Source organism: Chiloscyllium punctatum, chromosome 2 (genome assembly GCF_047496795.1).
Source record: "Chiloscyllium punctatum isolate Juve2018m chromosome 2, sChiPun1.3, whole genome shotgun sequence".
Lineage (NCBI taxonomy): Eukaryota > Metazoa > Chordata > Chondrichthyes > Orectolobiformes > Hemiscylliidae > Chiloscyllium > Chiloscyllium punctatum.
Window position 1 is genome coordinate 125,031,212 of NC_092740.1, and position 25,124 is coordinate 125,056,335.

The following is a 25,124-nucleotide window of genomic DNA, read 5'->3' on the forward strand; positions in this document are numbered from 1 at the left end:
AGAATACTATCTACTCCTTTGTCTGTCCAACTGTCCTCTCTATTTGATCTCTGTCCCTACCTATTTATACTCCTTATCCTCTCCACCCACTGTATCTTCTGCATATAGAACATAGAACATAGAAAAATACAGCGCAGTACAGGCCCTTCGGCCCTCGATGTTGCGCCGACCGAAACCTACCTAACCTACACTAGCCCACTATCCTCCATATGCCTATCCAATGCCCGCTTAAATGACCATAAAGAGGGAGAGTCCACCACTGCTACTGGCAGGGCATTCCATGAACTCACAACCCGCTGAGTAAAAAATCTACCCCTAACATCTGTCCGATACCTACCTCCCCTTAATTTAAAGCTGTGTCCCCTAGCAACAGCTGACTTCATTAGCGGAAAAAGGTTCTCACTGCCAACCCTATCTAAACCCCTAATCATCTTGTACACCTCTATCAAATCTCCCCTAAACCTTCTTTTCTCCAATGAGAAAAGCCCCAAGTGCCTCAGCCTTTCCTCATACGATCTTCCTACCATACCAGGCAACATCCTGGTAAACCTCCTCTGCACTCGTTCCAGTGCCTCCACTTCTTTCCTATAGTATGGCGACCAAAACTGCACACAACACTCCAGATAAGGCCGCACCAGAGTCTTATACAACTGCAACATGACCTCAGGACTCCGGAACTCAATTCCTCTACCAATAAAGCCCAGTACACCATATGCCTTCTTCACAGCACTATTTACCTGGGTGGCAACTTTCAAAGATCTGTGTACATGGACACCAAGATCCCTCTGCTCATCCACACTACCAAGTAGTCTACCATTAGCCCAGTAATCCATCTTCTTGTTACTCCTACCAAAGTGAATGACTTCACACTTAGCTACATTGAATTCCATTTGCCACCTTACTGCCCAGCTCTGCAACTTTTCTATATCCCACTGTAATCTGCCACATCCTTCTTCGCTGTCCACAACTCCACCGACTTTTGTGTCATCCGCAAACTTGCTCACCCAGCCTTCAAGCCCCTCCTCCAGGTCATTTATAAAAGTGACAAACAGCAATGGTCCCAAAACAGATCCTTGTGGAACACCGCTAGTAACTGCACTCCAAGATGAACCTATACCATCAACTACTACCCTCTGTCTCCTTCCAGCCAGCCAATTCCTAATCCAAACCTCTAATGCACCCTCAATGCCATACCTCTGTAGTTTGTGCATTAGCCTGCCATGGGGTACCTTATCGAACGCCTTGCTAAAATCCACATACACCACACCTACTGCTTTACCCTCGTCCACTTCCTTGGTCACCTTCTCAAAGAACTCAATAAGGTTTGTGAGGCACGACCTGCCCTTCACAAAATCATGCTGACTATCCTTGATCACATTATTCCTATCCAGATGTTCATAAATCCTATCCCTCACAATTCGCTCTAGGACTTTGCCCACAACAGAAGTGAGACTCACTGGCCTATAGTTACTAGGGCTGTCCCTGCTCCCCTTTTTGAACAAGGGGACCACATTCGCTATCCTCCAGTCTTCTGGCACTATTCCCGTAGACAATGACGACATAAAAATCAAGGCCAATGGCTCCGCTAATCCATCCCTAGCTTCCCAGAGGATCCTAGGATAAATGCCATCAGGCCCAGGGGACTTATCTATTTTCATCCTTTCCAGTATTCCCCAGACCTCTTCCCTACATACCTCAAGGCCATCCATTCTAATCACTTGTGACTCAATATTCACATCAGCAACAGTGTCCTGTTCCTGAGTGAATACTGACGAAAAGTATTGATTTAGTGTCTCACCAATCTCTTCCGCCTCCACGCACAACTTCCCACTACTATCCTTGACTGGACCGATACCTACCCTAGTCATCCTTTTATTCCTGACATACCTATAGAAAGCCTCTGGGTTTTCCCTAATCCTACCAACTAAGGACTTTTCATGTCCCCTTCTCGCTGCTCTTAGCTCTCTCTTTAGATCCTTCCTGGCTACCTTATAACTCTCAATCGCCCCAACTGAACCTTCACACCTCATCTTTACATAGGCCGACCTCTTCCCTTTCACAAGGGATTCCAATTCCTTATTAAACCACGGCTCCCTCACAAGACCCTTTACTCCCTGCCTGACTGGTACATACTTATCAAGGACACCCATTAGCTGTTCCTTGAACAATCTCCACATATCATTTGTGTTCTTCCCTTGAAGCCTATTTTTCCAATCCACGCATCCTAAGTCATGCCTCACCGCATCATAATTTCCCTGTCGCCAGCTATAACTGTTGCCCTGCAGTGCACACTTATCCCTCTCCATCACTAGAATAAAAGTCACCGAGTTGTGGTCACTGTCCCCGAAGTGCTCACCTACCTCCAAGTCTAACACCTGGCCTGGTTCATTACCTAGAACCAAATCCAGTATAGCCTCACTTCTTGTTGGCCTGTCTACATATTGTGTCAGGAAACCCTCCTGCACACATTGGACAAACACCGACCCACCTAACAAACTCGAGCTATAGCTTTCCCAGTCAATATCTGGGAAGTTAAAGTCTCCCATAACAACCACCCTATTACTTTCACTCTTCTCCTGAATCATCCTCGCAATACTTTCCTCTACTTCTCTCGGACTATTAGAAGGCCTGTAGAAAACTCCTAACAGGGTGACCTCACCTTTCCTATTTCTAACCTCCGCCCAAACTACCTCAGATGGCAAGTCTTCCTCCATCACCCTTTCTACTGCTGTAATACTATCCTTGACAAGCAATGCCACACCTCCCCCTCTTTTACCCCCATCTCTGACCCTACTAAAACATTTAAACCCTGGAACCTGCAACAGCCAATCCTGTCCCTGCTCTACCCATGTCTCCGTAATAGCCACAACATCGAAGTCCCAGGTACCAACCCACGCTGCAAGTTCACCTACCTTATTTCATATACTTCTGGCATTGAAGTATACACACTTCAAGCCACCTTCCTGTTTACAGGCACCCTCCTTCGAGATCGATGCCATGTTCCTAACCTCCCTACACTCAAGGTCCTGTACCCTAAAGCTACAGTCCAGGTTCCCATGCCCCTGCAGAGTTAGTTTAAACCCTCCCAAAGAGCACTAGCAAACCTCCCCCCAAGGATACTGGTGCCCCTCAGGTTCAGGTGTAGACCATCCTGTTTATAGAGGGCCCACCTTCCCCAGAAAGAACCCCAGTTGTCCAGAAACCGGAATCCCTCCCTCCTGCACCATCCCTGTAGCCACACATTTAACTCTTCTCTCTCCCTATTCCTCGACTCTCTATCACGTGGCACGGGTAACAAACCAGAGACAACAACTCTGTTCGTTCTAGCTCTGAGCTTCCAACCTAGCTCCCTGAAAGCCTGTCTAACATCCTCACCCCTCTTCCTACCTATGTCGTTGGTGCCAACATGGACCACGATCTGGGGCTGCTCCCCCTCCCCCTTAAGGACCTGGAAAACACGATCAGAGACATCACGTACCCTTGCACCGGGGAGGCAACATACCAATCATGAGTCTCTGTCGCCCCCAGCAAAACCGCCTATCTGTGCCCCTCACTATTGAGTCCCCAATAACTATCGCTCTACCTTTCTCCACCCTTCCCTTCTGAGCAACGGGAACAGGCTCCGTGCCAGAGGCCTGAACCTCGTTGCTTACCCCTGGTAAGTCATCCCCCCCACAAGTATCCAAAACGGTATACTTGTTCTTGAGGGGAATGACCGCAGGGAGTCCCTGCACTGGCTGCTTCCTCCCACTCCCCCTCACTGTCACCCATCTCTCTATAACTTTCGGAGTAACTACTTCCCTAAAGCTCTGATCTATGACCACCTCTGCCTCCCGAATGATCCGCAGTTCATCCAACTCCAGCTCCAGTTCCCTAACACGGTCTTGGAGGAGCTGGAGATGGGTGCACTTCTTGCAAGTGTAATCAGGAGGGACACTAATGGCTTCCCTCACCTCATACATGTTGCAAGAGGAACATTGCACTGCCTTCGCTGCCATCCCTCTAAAAGGTAAACTTTAAAAACTAGATCTAAAGAAGCAAACAAGCAAAATGCAGCACTTACCTGTTTATCACAACGGGTCTTATTATTAGGTTAGAGGAGGAGGGCAGTTGGGAGGCTCTACCCCTGTAGTGCCTCGGGTTCCTCGCCTGCGCGCCTTTATAGAGAAAAAAACCTTCCCAGGTAAACTAGCGCAACACCAGCTTCCAGGTCCACTAGGCGCTTAAAAAAACTTTAAATTTTAGCCGTTAAAAAAAAATAACTGGACTATATCGCAACTTTAAAAAACACCATCAGACAGCCGTTACCTGCTCCGCCGAGAGAGTGAGCATATAAACAGACATATTCCTAGCTACCATCAGTTCTGAGGAAGATACATGCGAACCGAAACATTAACTCTGCTTTCTCTCCACAGGTGCTGCCAGACTCGCTGAGCTTTTCCAGCAATTTTTGTTTTTGTTTCTGATTTACAGCACCCACAGTTCTTCAGGTTTTTGACTGAGCAAAAGCTTGGTAGATTTTAAAAAGCAACTTTAAAAGTGGAGAGAGGGACTGTGCAGCAGGGAGGTTGACACATTTAAAAGGAACGATGGTTTGGAAAATTCCTTTCTTGCTCCCTCCATCTCCCCCACCTGCAGATCAAAAGCAGGTGAGGATTACATACACCAATGTACTGCAAGGAGTCATTTGAGTGGAACACAGAACTGACATTTTGCAGATGGTCATGGAGTCATACAGCACAGAAGAATCACTTCAGGCCAAGTCTGCATCGACCTATCTACAATAAACCTATTTAACAAGGTGTAGCATGCCACTTTCAGGATACTGTATTCTCTAGTTATTGCTATTTATTTCTATTATAGGGCAATGTGGAGAGATTCTGTCAAGCAGATGGGACATGGAACGGAACAGAGGTTTCCTGTCAGAGTAAGTACTTTCAAGAATGAAGTAGTTAATTCAGAATGTTTTTTTTCAGGAAAGAGTGAGACCAGCACTTTTGAGAATCAAATTCAAGATGACCTATTTACCAGTTGGAGATCTTTCATCCACTAAGCGATGGCGCCCAAGTGATGGGATTTGGAATATCAGTTGTCTAACCATTGCTGAGCTGGAAATATTGGAGTTAATCATTTTAATTTCACTATTAATGACTTAGAGGAAGCTATCATTGACATTTTGATGGAGGGGAGGCTGATACTTAGAGGCTAATTCCCTAATAGAATTATGGTTAACAGACACGTGTTGTGGTTCAGATTTTTCAGACTGATAATGAGGTGAAATTTTTTCCATCTGAGGGTTGTAAATTGTGGAATTCTCTATGTCAGAGAGCTGAGGATACTCAGTTGATGATTATATTTCAAGACAGAGTTTGATTTATTTTGGACAAAATAGGAATCAAGGGATATGCTGACAGTGCGGGAAAATCTTGTTAAAGTGGAAGGGAGCCATGACTGGACTGAACAGCAGAGTAGATGCACAGGGCCAAGTGTCCAATTTGTTCTCCTGTTTCTTAGTTTTTACCAAAACTGTGACAAGAAAAACCTATTTATATGTATAAACTGGGATTTTGTCATATTTGCTTTAAAGTCACAATGTTAAAATGGGAACACCACAGAATTTCTGAACCTAATTCTGTAGATCTAATTATCAATGCATGCAATTCAGTGCAGTGTTCAGCTGATTCCAGTTGTTCAGTATTTCCAGACCATGAAAGGAACTCAATCAATGTGTTGAATCAGTTTATTTCAATTATTTGTTGAACAGCTGGCCTTTATGTTGGGGCCTGGTTAGCTCAGTTAGCTATACGGTTCAAAATCATGTCAACTGTGAAGGTTCAATTCCCATTCTAGCAAAATCAGATTTGGGACACATCTCTTTGCAAAGGCAAACCACTGCTGACAATAAAACAGGATAAAGCATCAGCAGATATTGAGCCAAGAATCTGATTTCAAACAGCCTACATAATTATACCTCATTCGCAATAGAGATTGCTTCATGATATGGTTTTTAAAACAAATTGCTGACATTCTCAAAAATAAAATTTAAATGTTCATGTTAGTTTCCTATCAAAATATGTTTAGCACTCAGATAAAAGCAAAACATTGCAGATACTGGAAATCAGAAACAAACAGAGAGAATACTGTACAAGATAAATTTAGCAGGTCTCGCAGCACCCGTAGAGAGAGAAACAATCAAGTTCTGTATGCATCTTCTTCAGACTTCTTCTTCTGAGCTGGACCCATTCAATGAAGTCAGGAATACAATGCCATTTAGGGGCTTAAAGCAGAATAGCAAACCCCTCATAGATAACGATTTTCAACTCGAAGTGCAGTTTGTCCCTAATCTACTGATTTTATTTAATATTCCTCACTGCCTCATCATGACTTGCATCATCTCCAGGATGATCAATTCTCTGGGACTGTTCCAGGATTGGTCAGAGTTAAAGATCAGTCACCAGGACACTGCAGCAAATGAGGGCAGGGAGAAAAACCATAGGTAATAAAATCAAGAAAAGTGGGGGAAAAAAAAACAGAAAATTTGGCAGCATCTGTGGCGAAAGTATTGCATCCAGTTTTTGAGTCATCATCTACTTGTAGTGTTAACTCACAGTGTTAAGTCTCACAGATACTCCCTGGCCTGCTGAGCTTTTCCAGCACATTCTCTTTTACTTCAGATTTTTAGCATCCGCGATATTTTGCTTTGGTTATGAGATTATTTATAAAAGCAAAGTCAGATTTTTAAAAAGTTTCTTTGGCCATTTGATGAGTCCTAATCCTAATGGCTTGGCCAGCATTTATTGTCCACCTCTAATTGCCCAGAGGGTAGTTAAGAGTTAGCTTCATTGCTGTGGGTAGGGAGTCACGTGTAGGTCAGAATAGGTATGGATGGCAGTTTTCTTCCCTAAAGGACATTAATGAACCAGATTGGATTTTCCCAATAATCTACAATGGATTCATTGTCATCACTAGACTCTTAACTTTATCGAATTCACGTTCCACCATCTGCCATGGTGGGAATAAAGGTGGTAAAAAACAATGACTGCAGATGCTGGAAACCAGATTCTGGATTAGTGGTGCTAGAAGAGCACAGCAGTTCAGGCAGCATCCAAGTAGCTTCGAAATCGACATTTCGGGCAAAAGTCCTTCATAAAGCCCCAGAACATTACCTGGGTCTCTGGATTGACAGTCCAGCTAATGTCACTAGGTCATTGCCTCCACAGAACTGATTTTCATATATTAGTATATTTCGGTTTTTAAAAAGTGAAGCATTTCAGCCTAGTGTATCGTATCTTGGTAACTGGCCGTTTGCTCAACATTTCAATCCATTGGAGATTCATGCAAATTTCTGCTTTTCCCTACGTGGTGAAAACTGATTGGGAAAATGGCCTTTCATTTGTTGTTCATTCCACACAGCCAACCATTTCTAGCAAAATTGAGACTTATAACTTCAGTCTTTTCATGATTAGCTCTTAACTAGATCTTTCTGATATGACCATTAAAACACATACTCCCTCACTGTCAAAATCCTTGTCCCTTAATTGCTCTCCAACCTCTTGCTGACTCAAAAACATCCTAAGATGCCTGAGTACTTCTCCTCCACAGTGGCAATGCCAATACTCTGCACCATTGGGCTGAATCCTGATGACAGACCATGATCCTGGGGACTACCCTCTCTTTGTGGAACCCCAAACCCCACTTCACGCCCCATCCACAGAGTCAGGTAACCCCCACCTCACTCCCCCCCTTCCACATAATCAGATAACCCCCACCTGACCGCCCCCCCCCCCCCCCCCCCCCCCCCACCACCCCCCACTTCCACAGAGTCTGAGTCATAGAGTCATAGAGATGTACAGCATGGAAACAGACCCTTCGGTCCAACCCACCCCATGCCGACCAGATATCCCAACCCAATCTAGTCCCACCTGCCAGCACCCGGCCCATATCCCTCCAAACCCTTTCTATTCATATACCCATCCAAATGCCGCTTAAATGTTGCAATTGTAGCAGGATTTTGTCTTTCATTTAAGGAATCAGCTGTGAACCACACTCAGAAGTGGATAATGCAGTGAGTATTGGAACTGGAGATTCGTACATGAGTAACGTCACCTTTGTTTGCAATGTTGGTTATCACCTTGTTGGGCCTCAGAACATCACCTGCCTCGCTAATGGTACATGGAGCCAACCTGTTCCTCGCTGCGAAGGTAATTAGTATATTGATGTTCTACAACTCCTTCTTACTTACCATTGAGCTGAAAAGCCCAATATCGAACATTGACACTCTATTTTATGTGTGAGAGCTTGTCAGGGTTGCCACATTCAAATAATAGGAACATATATTTCATTCAAAAAGAAGCTTGAGGGAGCCTAGAGTTTCCAGTTAATTATACCCTACCTCAGTAGACCTGAGACTGTCAGTCAGTTGAACATGATCAGATCCTTGGCAAAGATTCACGACATTTTGGTTTGTTAATGTGTGTCCAGAATCATAGAATCCCTACAGTATGGAAACAGGCCATTTGGCTATACAAGTCCAAACTGACCCTCCGAAGAGCAATCCACCCAGACCCATTTACCTCTAACTAATGCACCTAACCTACACATCCCTTAATACTATGGGCAATTTTACCATGGCCAATTCATCTAACCTGCACATCTTTGAATTGTGGGAGGAAACCAGGGCACCCAGAGGAAAACCACACAGATATGGGGAGAAGTCAATGGAAATTATTTTTTGAGTCAAAATAATATTAAGAAATATGTATTTCAACCCATTCCAAGAATCCTTTTCTCACTGTTCTCATTGTCAAATGTCCAAAGATGTGCAGGTTAGGTGGATTGGCTATGCTAAATTGCCCATTGTGTCCAAGGATGTGCAAGCTGAGTGGATTAGCCATGGGGAATACAGGGTTACAGGGATAGGATAGGGGTTAGGTCTGGGTGGGATATCTTCAGAGGATTGGTGTAGACTCAATGGGCCAAGTGACCTGCTTCCATGCTATAGAGATTCTCTGATAAATTAGGTTTACATGTTGTTTTTGCCGATGTGTTTGCTTACTTTCGCTGCAATGCTTTAACAGCCATCACTGGGTTTTGCCAGGGGAATTACCCTATTTGTGACATTAAGTAGAAACTCAACACAGAGATACACAGAGATACTCATTCACTGGTGTCCCCTGTATACCCACAGATAAAGCAGACCAATTTTGGAAAGGTGGAGACACACATTCCCAAGGAAAACTGAGATCACAAGTACAATTAAGGATTCTTAACTGTGAAGTTAACTGTTTCTGAGGAAACAATGTGTGGTCATTGGATCACACATTGCAAAATCTAAGCTGAGAGATGCAAGAGAATCTTTCAGAAAATCTTTACAAATCAAAATGCAAATTTGCGTAAGCTCAGTTTCCCCTTGCTTTTCTTTCTTCCTCTTTTGGTTTACCTCATATATTGTAGTTTGTTCCTTTCCCGTGCCAGTTTTTAAACTGTGCTGGAGAATGATTTTTAACCTTTTTCTGTTAAATTTGAAGTTACTCTTGCTGATGGTAACTGAAATTATTAAAGGGATAACAAGTGACACTAGACTAAGTTTAGAATGTAGAAACCTTAAAGTTTAAAAACGAGGTACAGGAACATTGAAAGAATACCTACCAAAACATGGACCGGATATCCTGTGCTGCTGTGTTGCAATGGTCAAGGGCTGCCCAGCTCCATTTCCAAATCTGCTGTTTGCAACAATCTCAAAAGTCAACACGTTCACTATAGCCTGACTTTTCCTGATTGCGTAGAAAGATCTCGGCTAAGAATTCTCTTAATTGAACTTGTGTCTGCAATTTTTAAAACTGGGAGGATGAAATAACAGCATGATTAAAAAGTAATCATAATGATATTGGATTCTTAGATATAACTTAGTCTCTTTCATTCTTGAGTAAATATGTTACGTAAAGTTAGCTATTATTATTGGAGATTTTACTTAGATATCCTTATCATTAGAAAATTAAGTCATTAAACTGGAAAGCGCAGACTAATTTTTACTCCAAGTCAGGACTAAACAATTATTAACATATCTACTGAGTCAGAAAGATTATCAATCATTCACACAGCATGTTTATTTTTGAACTCACTGGCTTTACCTCCCACTTTAACAGAATCGCAATTGGCCAACTGAATTGAGTTAAATTAGAGCATAACGTTGGAACAGTAAACTTGTGGGAGATCCTTCTGTAATCAATGTTGCTGTAACACTGATTGACATTTTGCATGGGGAAACTCCATTCAAGTGAACAAGTCAGGTGGGCCTCAAAGAGTTGAAGAGTGGCAAATGGAGTTTAATTTAGATAAATGTGAAATGGTGCATTCTAATAAGGCAAATCATGGCAGGACGTATACACTTAAAGGTACTGGGGAGTGTTGCCAAATAAAGAAACCTAGGGGTGCAGGTTCATAGTTCCTTGAAGGTGAAGTTGCAGGTAGACAGGGAGTGAAGAAGGCATTTGGCACATTTGCCCTTAGTGAGCGTAAGAGTTGGGATGCCATGTTGCGGCTGTACAGGACATTGGTTAGGCCCTTTTTGGAATATTGTGCTCATTTCTAGTCTCTCTGCTATAGGAAAGATGTTGTTAAACTTGAAAGGTGCAGAAAAGATATACAAGGATGTTACCAGGGTTGGAGAGTTTGAACTTTAGGGAGTGGTTGAATAGGCTAGGGCTATTTTACCTGGAGCATCAGAGGTTATAGAGATTTATAAAATCATGAGGGACACGGATAGGATAAATAGCCAAGAACGGTTTATGGGGATATGAGCCAAATGCCAGCCAATGGGACTAAATTAATTCAGGTATCTGGTTGGCACAGGTGAGTTGGACTGAAGGGTCTGTTTCCATGCTTACAATTTGATATGCCTCTACTTATAAGTCAAACCCCCTATTCCCAGTAACATCTATGTAAATCTTTTCTGAACCCTCTCCAATTTAATAATATTCTTCCTATAGCAAGATGACCAGAACTGTGCGCAGTACTTCAAAAGTGGCCTCATCAGCATCCTGTACAATCTCAAATAATGTTCCAACTCCTATATTCAATGGCCTGAGCAATGAAAGCAAGACTGCTAAATGCCTTCTTAGCCATCCTGCCTACTGATGCCTGTGCAGAAGCCAAGAAGTAAACATTAGATAAAGCACTTCACATTTTTTTAAGCAAACGTTAGCTTTTTTTTGACTTGTATTAGAGTAGAAAAGGAGGTGAAATGATAAGCTCAACAGGAAATCATTTCACCAGAGCTATACTGGCCAGTACTCTCCTTTCCCATGTGTACAGACCTAAGGCACAGCTCATTAAGAAATGTCTTCAGAGTTTCAACTTTATCAAGAAGACAGTGTCCGATTTGTGATATCTGGCCAAACTATGAACTCCAGACATATCAGCCAGGCTGTGCCAGTCAGTGTGAATTCAGGACTGAACTTTGACTCTGAGATTTTTGTAACCAAGGACAGTAGTGGGAAGTTGTGTGTGGAGTCAGAGGAGATAGGGGAAGCACTTAATGAATATTTTTGGACAGTATTCACTCTAGAAAACGACAATGTTGTCGAGGAGAATACTGAGATACGGGCTACAAGACTAGGTGGGATTGCGGTACACAAGGAAGAGGTATTAGAAATCCTGCAGAGTGTGAAAATAGATAAGTCCCCTGGGCCAGATGGGATTTATCCTCGGATCCTATGGGAAGCCAGGGAGGAGATTGTCAAGCCTTTGGCATTGATCTTTAAATTGTCATTGTCGACAGGAATAGTGCCAGAAGACTGGAGGATAGCAAATGTGGTTCCCCAGTTCAAGAAGGGGAGTAGAAACAACCCAGGTAATTATAGACCAGTGAGCCCTACTTCAGTTGTTGGTAAAGTGTTGGAAAAGGTTATAAGAGATAGGATTTATAATCATCTAGAAAAGAATAATTTGATTAGGGATAGTCAGCACAGTTTTGTGAAGGGTAGGTCGCTCACAAACCTTATTGAGTTCTTTGAGAAGGTGACCAAAGAGATAGATGAGAGTAAACCGGCTGATGTGATGCATATGGATTTCAGCAAGGCGTTCGATAAGGTTCCCCACAGTAGGCTATTGTACAAAATGCAGAAGAATGGGATTGTGGGAGACATCGCTGTTTGGGTCAGTAATTGGCTTGCTGAAAGAAGACAGAGGGTGGTGGTGATGGGAAACGTTCATCCTGGAATCCAATTACCAGTGGTGTACCGCAAGGGTCGGTGTTGGGTCCACTGCTGTTCGTCATTTTTATAAACGACCTGAACGAGGGCATAGAAGGGTGGATTAGTAAATTTGCAGACGACACTAAGGTCGGTGGAGTTGTGGATAGTGACGAAGGATGTTGTAAGTTACAGAGAGACATAGATAAGCTGCAGAGCTGGGCTGAGAGGTGGCAAATGGCGTTTACTGCGGACAAGTGTGAGGTGATTCACTTTAGTCAGAGTAACCGGAATGCAAAGTACTGGGCTAATGGTAAGATTCTTGGTAGTGTAGATGAGCAGAGAGATCTCGGTGTCCATGTATACATATCCTTGAAAGTTGCCACCCAGGTTGACAGGGTTGTTAAGAAGGCATACAGTGTTTTAGCTTTTATTAATAGAGGGATCGAGTTCCGGAACCAGGAGGTTATGCTGCAGCTGTACAAAACTCTGATGCGGCTGCACTTGGAGCATTGTGTACAGTTCTGGTCACCACATCATAAGAAGGATGTGGAAGCTTTGGAAAGGGTGCAGAGGAGATTTACTAGGATGTTGCCTGGTATGGAGGGAAGGTCTTACGAGGAAAGGCTGAGGGACTTGAGGCTGTTTTCGTTAGAGAGAAGAAGGTTGAGAGGTGACTTAATAGAGACATATAAGATAGTCAGAGGGTTAGATAGTGGACAGGGAGAGCCTTTTTTCCAAGTATGGTGATGGGGGCATAGCTTTAAATTGAGGGGTGATAGATATAGGACAGATGTCAGAGGTAGTTTCTTTACTCAGAGAGTAGTAAGGGTATGGAATGCTTTGCCTGCAACGGTCGTAGATTCGCCAACTTTAAGCACATTTAAGTCGTCATTGGACAAGCATACGGATGTACATGGATTAGTGTAGGTTAGATGGGCTTCAGATTGGTTTGACAGGTTGGTGCAACACCGAGGGCCGAAGGGCCTGTACTGCGCTGTAATGTTCTATGATCTATGTTCCATGGAAAAGTAGCAACCAAATTAGAACTCTCACTGAAATTCTTCCACATCACATGACTTTTTCAACTCCAGTGTTATAGATGAGACATGCAGAACACTCTAAGCCTCTGTGGGTCCATGCCAAAACTTCACTTGTTACTCCTGCTGTGCATTGATGCATTTACTGAGCAGTGCCCCTCCCACTTGGGGAGTCATTGTGACATGTCAAGGCTGGGAAGTCAGAAGGAGATGGCTGAAGCTTGAGATATGTGGGGAATCTTCCCAGAAATATTTTTGAACTCTTTTTCTCCATCTCACTATGGAAAGAAACCTGTCTGATATTTTGCCTTGCACCCCAAGTGTGCCATATATTCACCCTGAATCAATTGATATCAACATCGCAAACTGCACTGACCATCGTACTTGCCTGCAATAAAGCCTGAGGCTGTGGAAACCCCCAACATTTAATGTGCAATCTTGACCCATCATCCTTTGCAACTTTCACCATCTTTAAGGCAAGCAAAATATGTCATTGTTTAAACCTCATGTGATGGTCTGGTCTCGAACGATTCTGGCATACTCAAGGAGCAATAAAATCACACCAGAAGGTCCACCTGTTTCCAGGTCAGAATGCCTTACAGGGAAGTATTATTACCATCAAGCATTTGATGTATATAACGTTCTTAAATACTTTCATCAATTGTTGGACTACTTACAGAATATTAAAAGTAACAGAATAAGATAGAAATGCATTCTACTTATAATCAGGATTTATAATCTAATCAGGATATGAAGTTAGAAGGGGAACATGGAGAGTGCATTAAGAATTCTGGTTGTGGAGAGGATGGTTATCCTATGAGGAAATATTGAACAGGCTGGGTCTGTGTCTTGTGGAGTTAAGAAGAATAAAATTTCATCTAAAACAATAGGCGACACAGTGGTTCAGTGGTTCGCATTGCTACCTCACAGCACCAGAGTTCCAGGTTCGATTCCAGCCTCGGGCAACTGTTTGTGTAGAGTTTGCACATTCTCCCCATATCTGCGTGGGTTTCCTCTGGGTGTTCTGGTTTCCTCCCACAGTCTAAAGGTGTGCAGGCCAGGTCAGTTTGCCATACTAAATTTCCCATAGTGCTAGGAGCATTAGTCAGAGGAAAATGGGACTGGGTGGGTTATCCTTGGGAGGGTCGGTGTGGACTTGTTGGGCCAAAGGGCCTGTTTCCACACTGTAGGGAATCTAATCTATAGAAAAAAAATTTTAAAAAGAGGATACCAATTTAAGGATGAATGGAGAATGGCTTTGGAATTCGGAATCACTGCCTGACATCATGGTGCAGACAAACTCAGTTGTGGATTGAAAAGGAGAATTGAATCATTATCTGAAGAAGAAGTTTTGTGAGGGTGAGAACAAATGAGTGGGGAACAGGACTTGGTGAGTTGCCCTTGCAGAGATCTGGTACAGGTTTGCAGGGCCAAATGGTCTCTTTTTGCATTATAACCATTCTCAGATTGTATATTCTAAACATGAAACAACTGTCTTATTCAGTTTCGTTTTGCAATGGGCACACTGGCCGTGAAGGTGGAACAGTATGCTTCATGTAATTATAGTTTGCCAATATTTTGGTTTCCTTCCCATGCATGTTGCATTAGAACATGGTATGAAAAAAATGTAAACAACCATTAGCTTTTAAACAGCTGGTAGCTCTGAGACACTCCCTGGCCCAAAGATTCTATATTTTTATTTTGCTACCTCACAACTTATGGCGATGAAACAAAATAAATAAAAAGAAAACAATAAAATGCATGTTTTTGAAAGAAACCTCACCCAGAAATTTTATATGAATTAGAAATCAAATTTGCTCAGCAGTGAGTTTCTTTTAATTCCCTGGTAGGACGTGGGCCCATTTATGGTTACCCTATTTTTTTTTATTCCCAAAAATTCAATGTCTTATGTGCCCATTTCACATGATCCTTCTTGTTACCAATGGATGGTAACATTTACTAAACTGAAATAGACTACTCCCTGAATAGCCTGAGGCTCTTAAAAATGGAGAAGAGAGGTGACACGATAGAAATCTTTAAAATTGTGAATGGAATTGATGGTTTAGATGTGGGAATGATATTTCTGCTGTGGATGAGAACACAATTGAGGGCCATAAACAACAGGTACTGTCACTGATCAATTCAATCAGGAACTTATGAGAAACCTCTTAACCCAGAGACTGGTTGGAATGTGGGATGTCAAGTTGACTAGCATAGATGCACTTTAGGGCAGCACACTGGTGCAGTGGTTAGCACTGCTGCCTCACAGCACCAGCATCCAAGGTTCAATTCCAGCCTCAGGCAACTGTCTGTGGAGTCTGCACATTCTCCCTATACTGTTAGGTGCATTAGTCAGAGGGGGTGGGTTGGTGTGAACTTGTTGGCCTGTTTCCACACTAGAGGGAATCTAATCTTTGGTGGGTGGCACGGTGGCAAAGTGGTCAGCACTGCTGCCTCACAGCGCCAGGGACCCGGGTTCAATTCCCGACTCAGGCGACTGACTGTGTGGAATTTGCATGTTCTCCCTGTGTCTGCATCGGTTTCCTCCCACAGTCCAAAGGTCAGGTGAATTGGCCATACTAAATTGCCCGTAGTGTTAGGTATAGGGGTAAATGTAGGGGAATGGGTGGGTTGCGCTTCGGCGGGTCGGTGTGGACTTGTTGGGCCGAAGGGCCTGTTTCCACACTGTAAGTAATCTAATCTAATGAGGAAGCTGGGTAGGTTGATGAAAAAGTAACACTTACATTTAAACAATGTTTTTTAGAACTACTGGATGTCTTGAGATGCTTTCCAGTCAACAATAGACTTTTTTGAAGTTTGATTACTGTTTTGTTGTAGAAAATGCAACCACTAAATTGTAATCTGAAAAGTCCTAATAAACAGGAATACAATAACCTTCAGATAATTTGTTTTCTTTTGATGGCGATTGAAGGGATTAAAACTAATTAAGACCCAAAAAAAATCTCCTTGCTCTTCTTCACAACCTATAATGTGACAAATCCTTGCAAGTTGACAATCAACTGTTGAGGTGCAGCTGTTGAAATGTGACAAGAACGCAATTGCAATAGAGTTCACGGACCAGTTCAACAAGATCTGGCCTGCAGAGGATGTCCCAGATATCAGGAGGCAAGGAGTAAATATCAAGTTGCAAATGAAAGGGAACCTCAGTGACTAAAACAACTGGAAAAACATAACATAACTCTCAGCACCTGGCAACTTCTGGAGCTTTGTGCTTCTCAACAAATTCAAAGTAGGAATCCATGTTACACTGCTAAAGGAATAGGCAGGGTTCCAGCAGGATTGAAGGTCATGCTGTGACCAGATTTTATAATGCTCAGGAATATCAATTGCAAAGCGTAGATTTTAAAGGAGCCACTTGTTATCAATTTCATTGATTCTAAGATGATTTTTGATCCTATTCATCAGCAGTCACTCTGGAACATTGCTATATAGTGCAAACACCTGGGGCAGTATAATAAGATCTTCAAACATTTAAAATGTTTACTCTAACTGCTGCATCAATACTAACACAGGCACCATAGACTCTTTTTTAACATCAACAATATAGCAAGCCATCACCGGATATGACAGGGTTGCATGCTCTTTCATTCTTTTTCCTCTTGGTTATCAAAGAAGGAGATGGTGGGTGCAGACTGTGGCATTCCCAGGCAACACTACCAGTTGACGGTCCTAGTCTTTACAAATGACATTACCTTCAAAGGACTGGTCACAGAGAAAGACAACTCATGCTGGCAGGATACATCCTTTGCCTCCTGGACATATGCCCTTTCTACAATGGCAGCAGAGTGGACATGGCTGGCCAATAACGAGAACCTGGGCTGGCCAAAGTTGAAGTACATTCAAGAAGGACCTTAAAGATCTGGACATCATCTGGTATATGAGTTTGCAATGTACAGGAGCCAGTGGCACAGCCTTGCAATGCTGCACTGGATTGAGGGAATTAAGCCTACATTAATCTCAACCAGGCTACATACGTCTTCTTCAATATAGGATTCTTTTATGTGTATCTAGCAGAGTTTTAATAGCTCATCCAAAGGCAGCACCTTCAACAGTGCAGCAGATTACCACATTAAAGTGTTACCTTTGATTTTTGTGCTTAAACCCTGAATTGGAGCATGAACCCATACCCATGTGACTTAGACAGGAGTACTATCTGCTGAGCATGGTTGAGGAAGAAATTCAAAGTGAAGTAATGGGCGAAGAGATTTGTTGAAGCACTGCACCAAGTGGCCTGTCTCTGTGTTTTACATTCCATGTGATTCTATACAGAATCCCTTTTGTTTCTCTCTTTCAGTGATGCTATGCAATCCACCACCTTCACCCATAAATGGGCAAGCTCATTATAATGCCCTTAGTGTTGGCCAAATAGTCAATTTCTATTGTGATGAAGGTTACAATGTTGAAGGGGCATCCTCTGCTGAATGTATGGTCAATGGGAGCTGGAGTCAACCTGTACCTGTGTGTAAAGGTGAGCACAATGCTTATATCCTATCTGTCTTTGATTTTTATTTAACACTTGATGAAAACTGTCTTGTGTATTCACAACTCATCCACAATACCATAAGAAGCTAAATTCAAGCTGCCCAACTGTAAACAAAGAAAAAGGCCACCGAAACCATCTTGCCTGTGCTAATTCTCTCCAATTAGTCCAATCACCATTCCCCAACTCACTGTTCTTCTCTCAGAACTATGCAATTTTTTTTTTCCTTTTCAAATATAAATATTAATTAGGGGAGGTGATGACTTAGTGGTATTATCAATCAACTGTTACTCCAGAGACTCTTGGTGACCAAGGTTCGAATCTCATCTTGATGATGGCATTTGAATTCAATTCCAAAAATCTAGAATTAAGAATCTAGTGATGACCATGAAAATATTGTTGATTGTTGGGGAACAATATCATCTCGTTACTAATGTCCTTTCGAGAAAGTAACTGCTATCCTTACCAAATTTGGCCTATGCGTGACTCCGAACCCACAACAATGTGGTTGACTCTCAAATGCCCTCTGGGAAATTAGGGATGGGCAAAAAAAATTGTCCCTAACAATGATGCACACAACCCATGAATGAATTTTTTAAAAATTTTCTTTACAAAGTTGCAATTGAATTTTCTTCCAATGCCCTTCCAGGCAGTGAATCCAGAATTCTGGATCAAGGAGAAAGACCTGACAGATTTCACCCAATCTAGTGGAGTTCCCATTCAGTATGTTGGGTTCTGCCCTTCCTTTGGGTTGATGGCCTTTCATCAGAAAAGAAGGTACCAAGAGATGAGCAGCTGCTCATCTGACGTCTTCCGTCCTGACAATAAAATATTAATTGGGTTTCCTTTTTGCGGGTGCCTTCTGAACTGCTGAAAGGTTCTGGCATATTTCTAGTATTTTTGTTCACATTTCCAGCATCCATGGTATTTTTACCTTAGGGCAAAAGGGAGTTGGTTTGAGATCTGCCAACAATAAAGAAATATGTTTGCATTCTTTGGCATCAGATAAAAGAGGAGAAAGTGAGGACTGCAGATGCTGGAGATCAAAGCTGAAAATGTGTTGCTGGAAAAGCGCAGCAGCTCAGGCAGCATCCAAGGAGCAGGAGATGATTCCTGAAGAAGGGCTCATGCCCGAAATGTTGATTCTCCTGCTCCTTGGATGCTGCCTGACCTGCTGCGCTTTTCCAGCAACACATTTTCAGATCAGATAAAAGAGTCACTGTTAAAAGGGATCTATTACTATTGTGGTTACTGTTCAGAGAGAGTTATCCACAGTGAAACGTGGATATTGAATATCAATTTGGTGCACTTTGCTACTTAAATATACAGCATTCCTTGGTCAACTTCCATTGTGAATGAATTGGCTTTGATTGGTAACCATCTCCATTTTGATTATAGAGAATTGCACTAAAGGCATTTGTAACAACATACGTACTCCACATAAGCTTCTTCGCATATTCTCTTCCTCTCATCCTACAACATATCCTTCCTTTCTCCATCAATTCATCCAACTTGCCCTTGACTGCATTTGGGAAATTCATCACAACCGTTTCTTGTGGTAGAGGTCCACCAGTCTTACCACTATCTATTGTAGCGAAGTCGGTCCTAAATTCCTTATTGGATTTATCAGTACGGTCTTACATTGATGATCCCTAGGTTTAGTGTTTGTATAGGAGCATAGGAAATAGGAGAACAATTAAGTTATTTGATTCCCTTGAGCCTACTCCACCATTCAACTGGATTATGACTGACGTATTTCAGTATCCTTTCCTAAACTCTGCCTATATCTATCAGTCTCTGTCGTGAATATGTTCAATGACAGAACCTCACAGCCCTCTGGAGCAGAGAGTTTCAAAGATTCACCTCGCGCTATGTGAAGAGTTCCTCCTTATCTGTGTCCTAAATAAGAACATAAGCACTAGGAGCAAGAGTAGGCCATCTTTGAGCCCACTCCACCATTCAGTATGATCATTGCTGATCTTTTCATTGCCTCAGCTCCACTTACCTGCCCACTCACCATAACCCTTAATTCCTTTACTGTTCAAAAAAGTATCTATCTTAGCTTTAAAAACATTCAATAAGGAAGCCTTAACTACTTCACTGGGCAGGGAATTCCACAGATTCACAACCCTCTGAGTGAAGAAGTTCCTTCTCAATTCAGTCCTAAATCTGCCTCCCTGAACTTTGAGGCTATGCCATCTTGTCTTAGTTTTACCCACCTGCGGAAACATCCTCTCAACCTCTATCTTATCTATTCCCTTCATAATTTTATATGTTTCTGTAAGATCCTCCCTCATTCTTATAAATTCCAATCAATATAATCCCAATTTTCTCAGTGTCTCCTCATAAGCCAACTCTCTCAACTCTGGAATCAACCTAGTGAACCTCCTTTGCACCCCCTCTAGTGCCAGTGATTCTGAAGTAAGGAGACCAAAACTGCACGCAGTACTCCAGGTATGGCCTCACCAGCACCCTGTACAGCTGCAACATAACCTCCCTGTTTTTAAACTCAATCCCATTAGTGATGAAGGACAAAATTGCCCTACCACTCACCTTAGTGTCGTCCTCAAACGTGACACACGACACGTGGACCCCCAACTCCAAATCATCTATGTAAACAGTAAATAATTGCAGCCCCGACACTGATCCCTGAGGCACATGACTATTCACCAATCACTAATCAGAAAAGTATTCATTTATTCCCAGTCTTTGCTTCCTGTTAGTTAACCAATCATCTATTCATGCTAGTACATTAACCATAATGCCATGCATCTTTATCTTATGCAGTGCGATACTTTGTCAAATGCCTTTTGGAAATCTTGATCCACCACATCTACTGGGACCCCGTTGTCCACCGTGACCTGCCTTTCATGAACCCATGCTGCTTTCTGCCCAAAGGGACAATCTGTACTTCCTATTTCTTCCTTGATAGTAGATTCAAGCATTTTCCCCACTACAGAGGTTAAGCTAACTGATTTATAATTCCCCATCTTTTGACTACCTCCTTTATTAAACAGTGGCGTCACATTTGCTGTTTTCCAATCTATTGGAACTGCCCCTAGAGTCCAGTGAATTTTGGAAAATTTCTACAAGTGCATTTGCCATTTCCCCTGCCATCTCTTTTCGTATCCTGGGATGCAATCCACCAGAGCCCAGGAGTCTAGTCTACCTTTAGCTGCATTAGCTTGCCAACACTACCTCTTTCATGATAATGATTATCTCCAGGTCCTCACCTATCTTCATCTCCTTGTCAGTTACTGGCACGTTACTCAGATCCTCCCCTGTGAAGCCCAACACAAAATACCTATTTAATGCCTCGGTCATTTCCTCATATCCCATAACTAAAACCCTCTTTTCATCCTATAAAGGAGCAATGTTTACCTTAGCCACTCCATTTTATATATTTATAGAATGTTTTTATAATTTGAGCTAGTTTACTCTCATAATCTATCTTACATGTCTTTATCGTATTTGTGTGACCTTCTGTTGACCTTTAAAGCCTCTATTCCTGATGAAGGGCTTTTGCCCGAAACGTCGATTTTCCTGCTCCTCGGATGCTACCTGAACTGCTGTGCTTTTCCAGCACCACTCTATTCTAGAATCTGGTTTCCAGCATCTGCAGTCCTTATTTTTACCTTTAAAGTTTTCCCAACATTCTAGTTTCCCACTAGTCTTTGTCAATTTGTATGCTTTCTCTTTTAATTGGATAGCTTCCCTTATTTCTTTAGATATCCATAACTGAATACCCCTTTTCCTACAGTCCTTCCTTTTCACTGGTATATACTTTTGCTGAGCACTTTGAAACATTGCCTTGAAAGTCATCCACTGTTCATCAACTGTCCCACCATAAATCACCAGTCCCTTATTTTGAGATGGGGAAACCTGGTTGTAGACAAAGGAAAATATCCTTTCAGCATCTACCCCATTGAATCTTGTAAGAATTTTGTATGTTTGAATGAGATCACCAATCATTTTTCTAAACAGTAAGCCGGAAACTGTAGAATTGCAAACTTTGCTTATCTGCTTATTCACTTTATTGAAGTGTTATACAAAAAAACTTCAATGCATTCTGTTTAAATAGCAAGACATTGTACTGTTCCTCCTAACATGCCACAGTGTCATGCTTACATATACCAAAAGTGACCATTACATCCAGAAAGGTTATCAACTACATAGTCACTCAGTCATTATTGGTCATACTAACCAGCGAGATGGAGTCCAGTCTCTGTCTCTTATGGGAGTAAGTGAAGAGATGTTATTCCTGATCAGTAATATAGAATCAATGTAAGTACAGCCACAGTGCTGTTAGGGAGACAGCTCCAAGATTTTGATTAAGATTCTGACAAAAGGCTATTGAATTGCATATTCTGTTCTTATTGTTGAATATTCTAGAATTTTTGCTTGATAACCCTTTGTGCATTGAGAGACTGGATGAATATTCTGTCAAGGCTTAAAATAGCTGAGACAGAATCTATGATGAGGGGAATCTGTGTCGAATATATAGGCGTGGTTTTAATTACCTGGCTTCCATCCAGTCCGAAATTCACTGATTAAACTAAACCTGGGGCTAAGAATCTTCAAGATCCTGTGAACAGAAAAACATTCAAAATAATAATTCAACTATTGTATATTGTAGAACAGACCTTAGGTCTAGATTTTCCAATGGCCAGACAGTCATTATTCCAGTGTAGATGAGACATGTTCATGGGGACTCTGTAAAATCACCACATAGCCGACTGAAGGAATTACCTGGGTAATTGAACTTTCCGCCACGCAATTCTTTTTTCGCCTGGGACCCTCTGAAAATCTCCATTTAAATCATGAAATTAAGTAAAATTGATTTTCTGTAAAAGTTAGATACAATGTCTAAATCCCATTAACTATTAAAATGACCCCATAGTTACCATTTTCCTGCTCCTCAGATGCTGCCTGAACTGCTGTGCTTTTCCAGCACCACTCGAATCCAGAATCTGGTTTCCAGCATCTGCAGTCATTGTTTTTACCCATAGTTACCATGCACACCTCTAACTCCACTTCTTCCAGATTTCTTGCTGCTCCCTGACCCTGACCTCCTGGGGATCCCAAAACTCCAGGAGATTGACAGTCCCCAAGACCTTGACCACATATACTGGATCTGACCCCTGATAATCACTGACATCCCTGCTGCTAGACACCCACCATTACTAATGACTGCCAAACCCAACCTGTTCATACCATCACTACTGCCAGAGCTGACAACCAATGCTCCCCCCACGCCCACTGGATCCAATCCCTGACAAACTAGACCACCACCAGACCCAACAACTCTGCTGCTGCCACCATTATCTGACCTTCAACCCTACTGTTGTCAGCAGACTGGACTCACCAGTGCCACTGCTGGACACAACCCCCAACCCTGCTCCACTCTCATTGTCTCCAGTTCTGATATCCACCTTGTCTGATGCCTATTAGACCTGAATTCTCCCATAAACCCTGACCTACCCTAAACACTGCATTACGTACTTGGCTCCCTAACCACCTTGCACCCTTGTGACGTGGCACCCTAAACCATTTGGCATCCTACCCAGCTGGCACCCTACCCACCCTGTACCCTGCTTCTTCTGAGCCGACAACCTGTACCCTCACCCAGCAGGCACCTTATGCTCTCAGTATCCTAATGTCACACTTACCTTATATACTTACTGTTTGACAGCTGTCAAAGTAGCGTCAGAACTTTTCAAGTTCAGAATATGGCAGCTGACTGCTGCAAATATAAATGTGATTTTTCTTTCCCCAATATTTCTACGATACAAAAGAATGGAAGTACAGCTCCACATTTCTGATACGCCCTGACTGGAGTTGCCTCTCAGAAATACAAAGCTCCCTCCTTTTGTAAAGAAAGAAGATGCATAGCAACAATCTAAGTGAGATTGCCAAATTCAGGAAAATTGTTTCTCTGTTGTGCAGTTTGAAGTGTGGTGATTTTAATCTCAAGTATTTACAATGATGGTGTTTCCATTGCAGAATGACAGATTACAGGTTGTGTCCAGTTGCTTAGGAGACAGGATTGGAAAAATAATGTAACTCTCAATTGTGATCTCAATCTGAAAGTAGTGGACTAAAGCAGCAACTTAAAGTATCATAACTTATTTCATTATGTGAATGCAATACAGGATAGACATTCTAACCAATCGTCCTTTAACTCAATGAGCGTTGAGTGTGGTGCTGGAAAATCACAGCAGGTCAGGCAGCATCTGAGGAGCAGGAGAATCGATGTTGCGGGCATAAGGCTTTCATCAGGAATGGGGCGCTTTCCTGATGAAAGGCTCTTGCCTGAAATATCATATCTCCTGCTGCTCGGCTGCTGCCTGACCTGCTGCGCTTTTCCAGCAGCACACTCTCCACTCTGATCTCCAGCCTCTGCAGTCCCCACTTTCTTCTTTATCTCAATGGGCACCGAAACAAAATTGTTCCCAAACAACAGATGTTCAACCAGTTTGTTTCACACAATAAAAAAAACCTGCAGAAATGAAAATTAATTGCTGGGTAAACTCTGCAGCTCTGGCAGCATCTACGGGGTGTGAAACAGAGCTAATGTTTCAGGTCCCGTGACCCTTGCCAAGTTGTGAATACTTGTGGTGCTCCTGATCTCTTTGCATTTTGGTGATCTCACAGAAACAGTCCCTTCCCTCATGCTATTTCCACATAAGTAATTTCATAAATTGTAACTGCTGTTGCTTTTATCCTTTGACAAAGAAATAACATGCGGACCACCAGTTCAAGTTAAAAATGCCTTTGTACGAGGATTGCTTCACTACGTGGGAGACATAGCAACGTACTCCTGCTACAGTGGATATATGCTGGAAGGGTCTCGAGCAAGTAGTTGTCTGGAGAATGGAACCTGGAGCAAACCCCCCAGTTGCAGAGGTATTGAAAAATCGCAAACTTGATAAAACTGCATAATTGCCACTAATCATCACACTTTTTCTTTTCTCTCTCTGTCCCTACTTTTGTAAAGACACTTCCTCATCTGCAGTAACATTTCTGTGAGTTTCAGTGGCCTTGTTAAGTAGTTTTATCTCCAATATCTGCAGTTTTTCCCATCACAGGACACTTCAGAACAAATCCATTCTTGCCTTTAACTCATTTTAAATCATGTTTAAAATTCCATAAATCATGACATCTAAGTTGACTTATCTTATATAACAACCCTTTATGTTCTGGCCTCCCAAAAAGTCATATTCCTGCACATTCTCAGCATATCAACTGAACTCCCTTTTCAGCTAAAACAAGCCATGCTCACATTCATAGTCAACTTTAATTTTTCACCCAACAGTTGCATGTTTTACATATTAGTGTGTTGTAGCTGGGTGTGGGGATCAAGCCAGAGATATGCTCTATGTGATGCAGTTG

At 42.4% G+C, this 25,124-nt stretch overlaps 1 protein-coding gene across 7 annotated transcripts in view; it reads left to right on the top strand.

Moving 5' to 3' along the window:
- svep1 (sushi, von Willebrand factor type A, EGF and pentraxin domain containing 1) overlaps positions 1–25,124 on the top strand; it is a 239,394-nt gene that overhangs the window by 190,174 nt on the left and 24,096 nt on the right. For 5 of the 7 annotated variants that reach the window (XM_072588116.1, XM_072588115.1, XM_072588117.1 and 2 more), the window contains 4 exons: positions 4,864–4,927; positions 8,028–8,201; positions 17,547–17,720; positions 24,468–24,638. In XM_072588116.1, the coding sequence (XP_072444217.1) occupies positions 4,864–4,927; positions 8,028–8,201; positions 17,547–17,720; positions 24,468–24,638 (583 nt within the window). The remainder of the gene's footprint in view (positions 1–4,863; positions 4,928–8,027; positions 8,202–17,546; positions 17,721–24,467; positions 24,639–25,124) is intronic. The other 2 variants (XM_072588121.1, XM_072588118.1) reach the window with 1 other exon arrangement.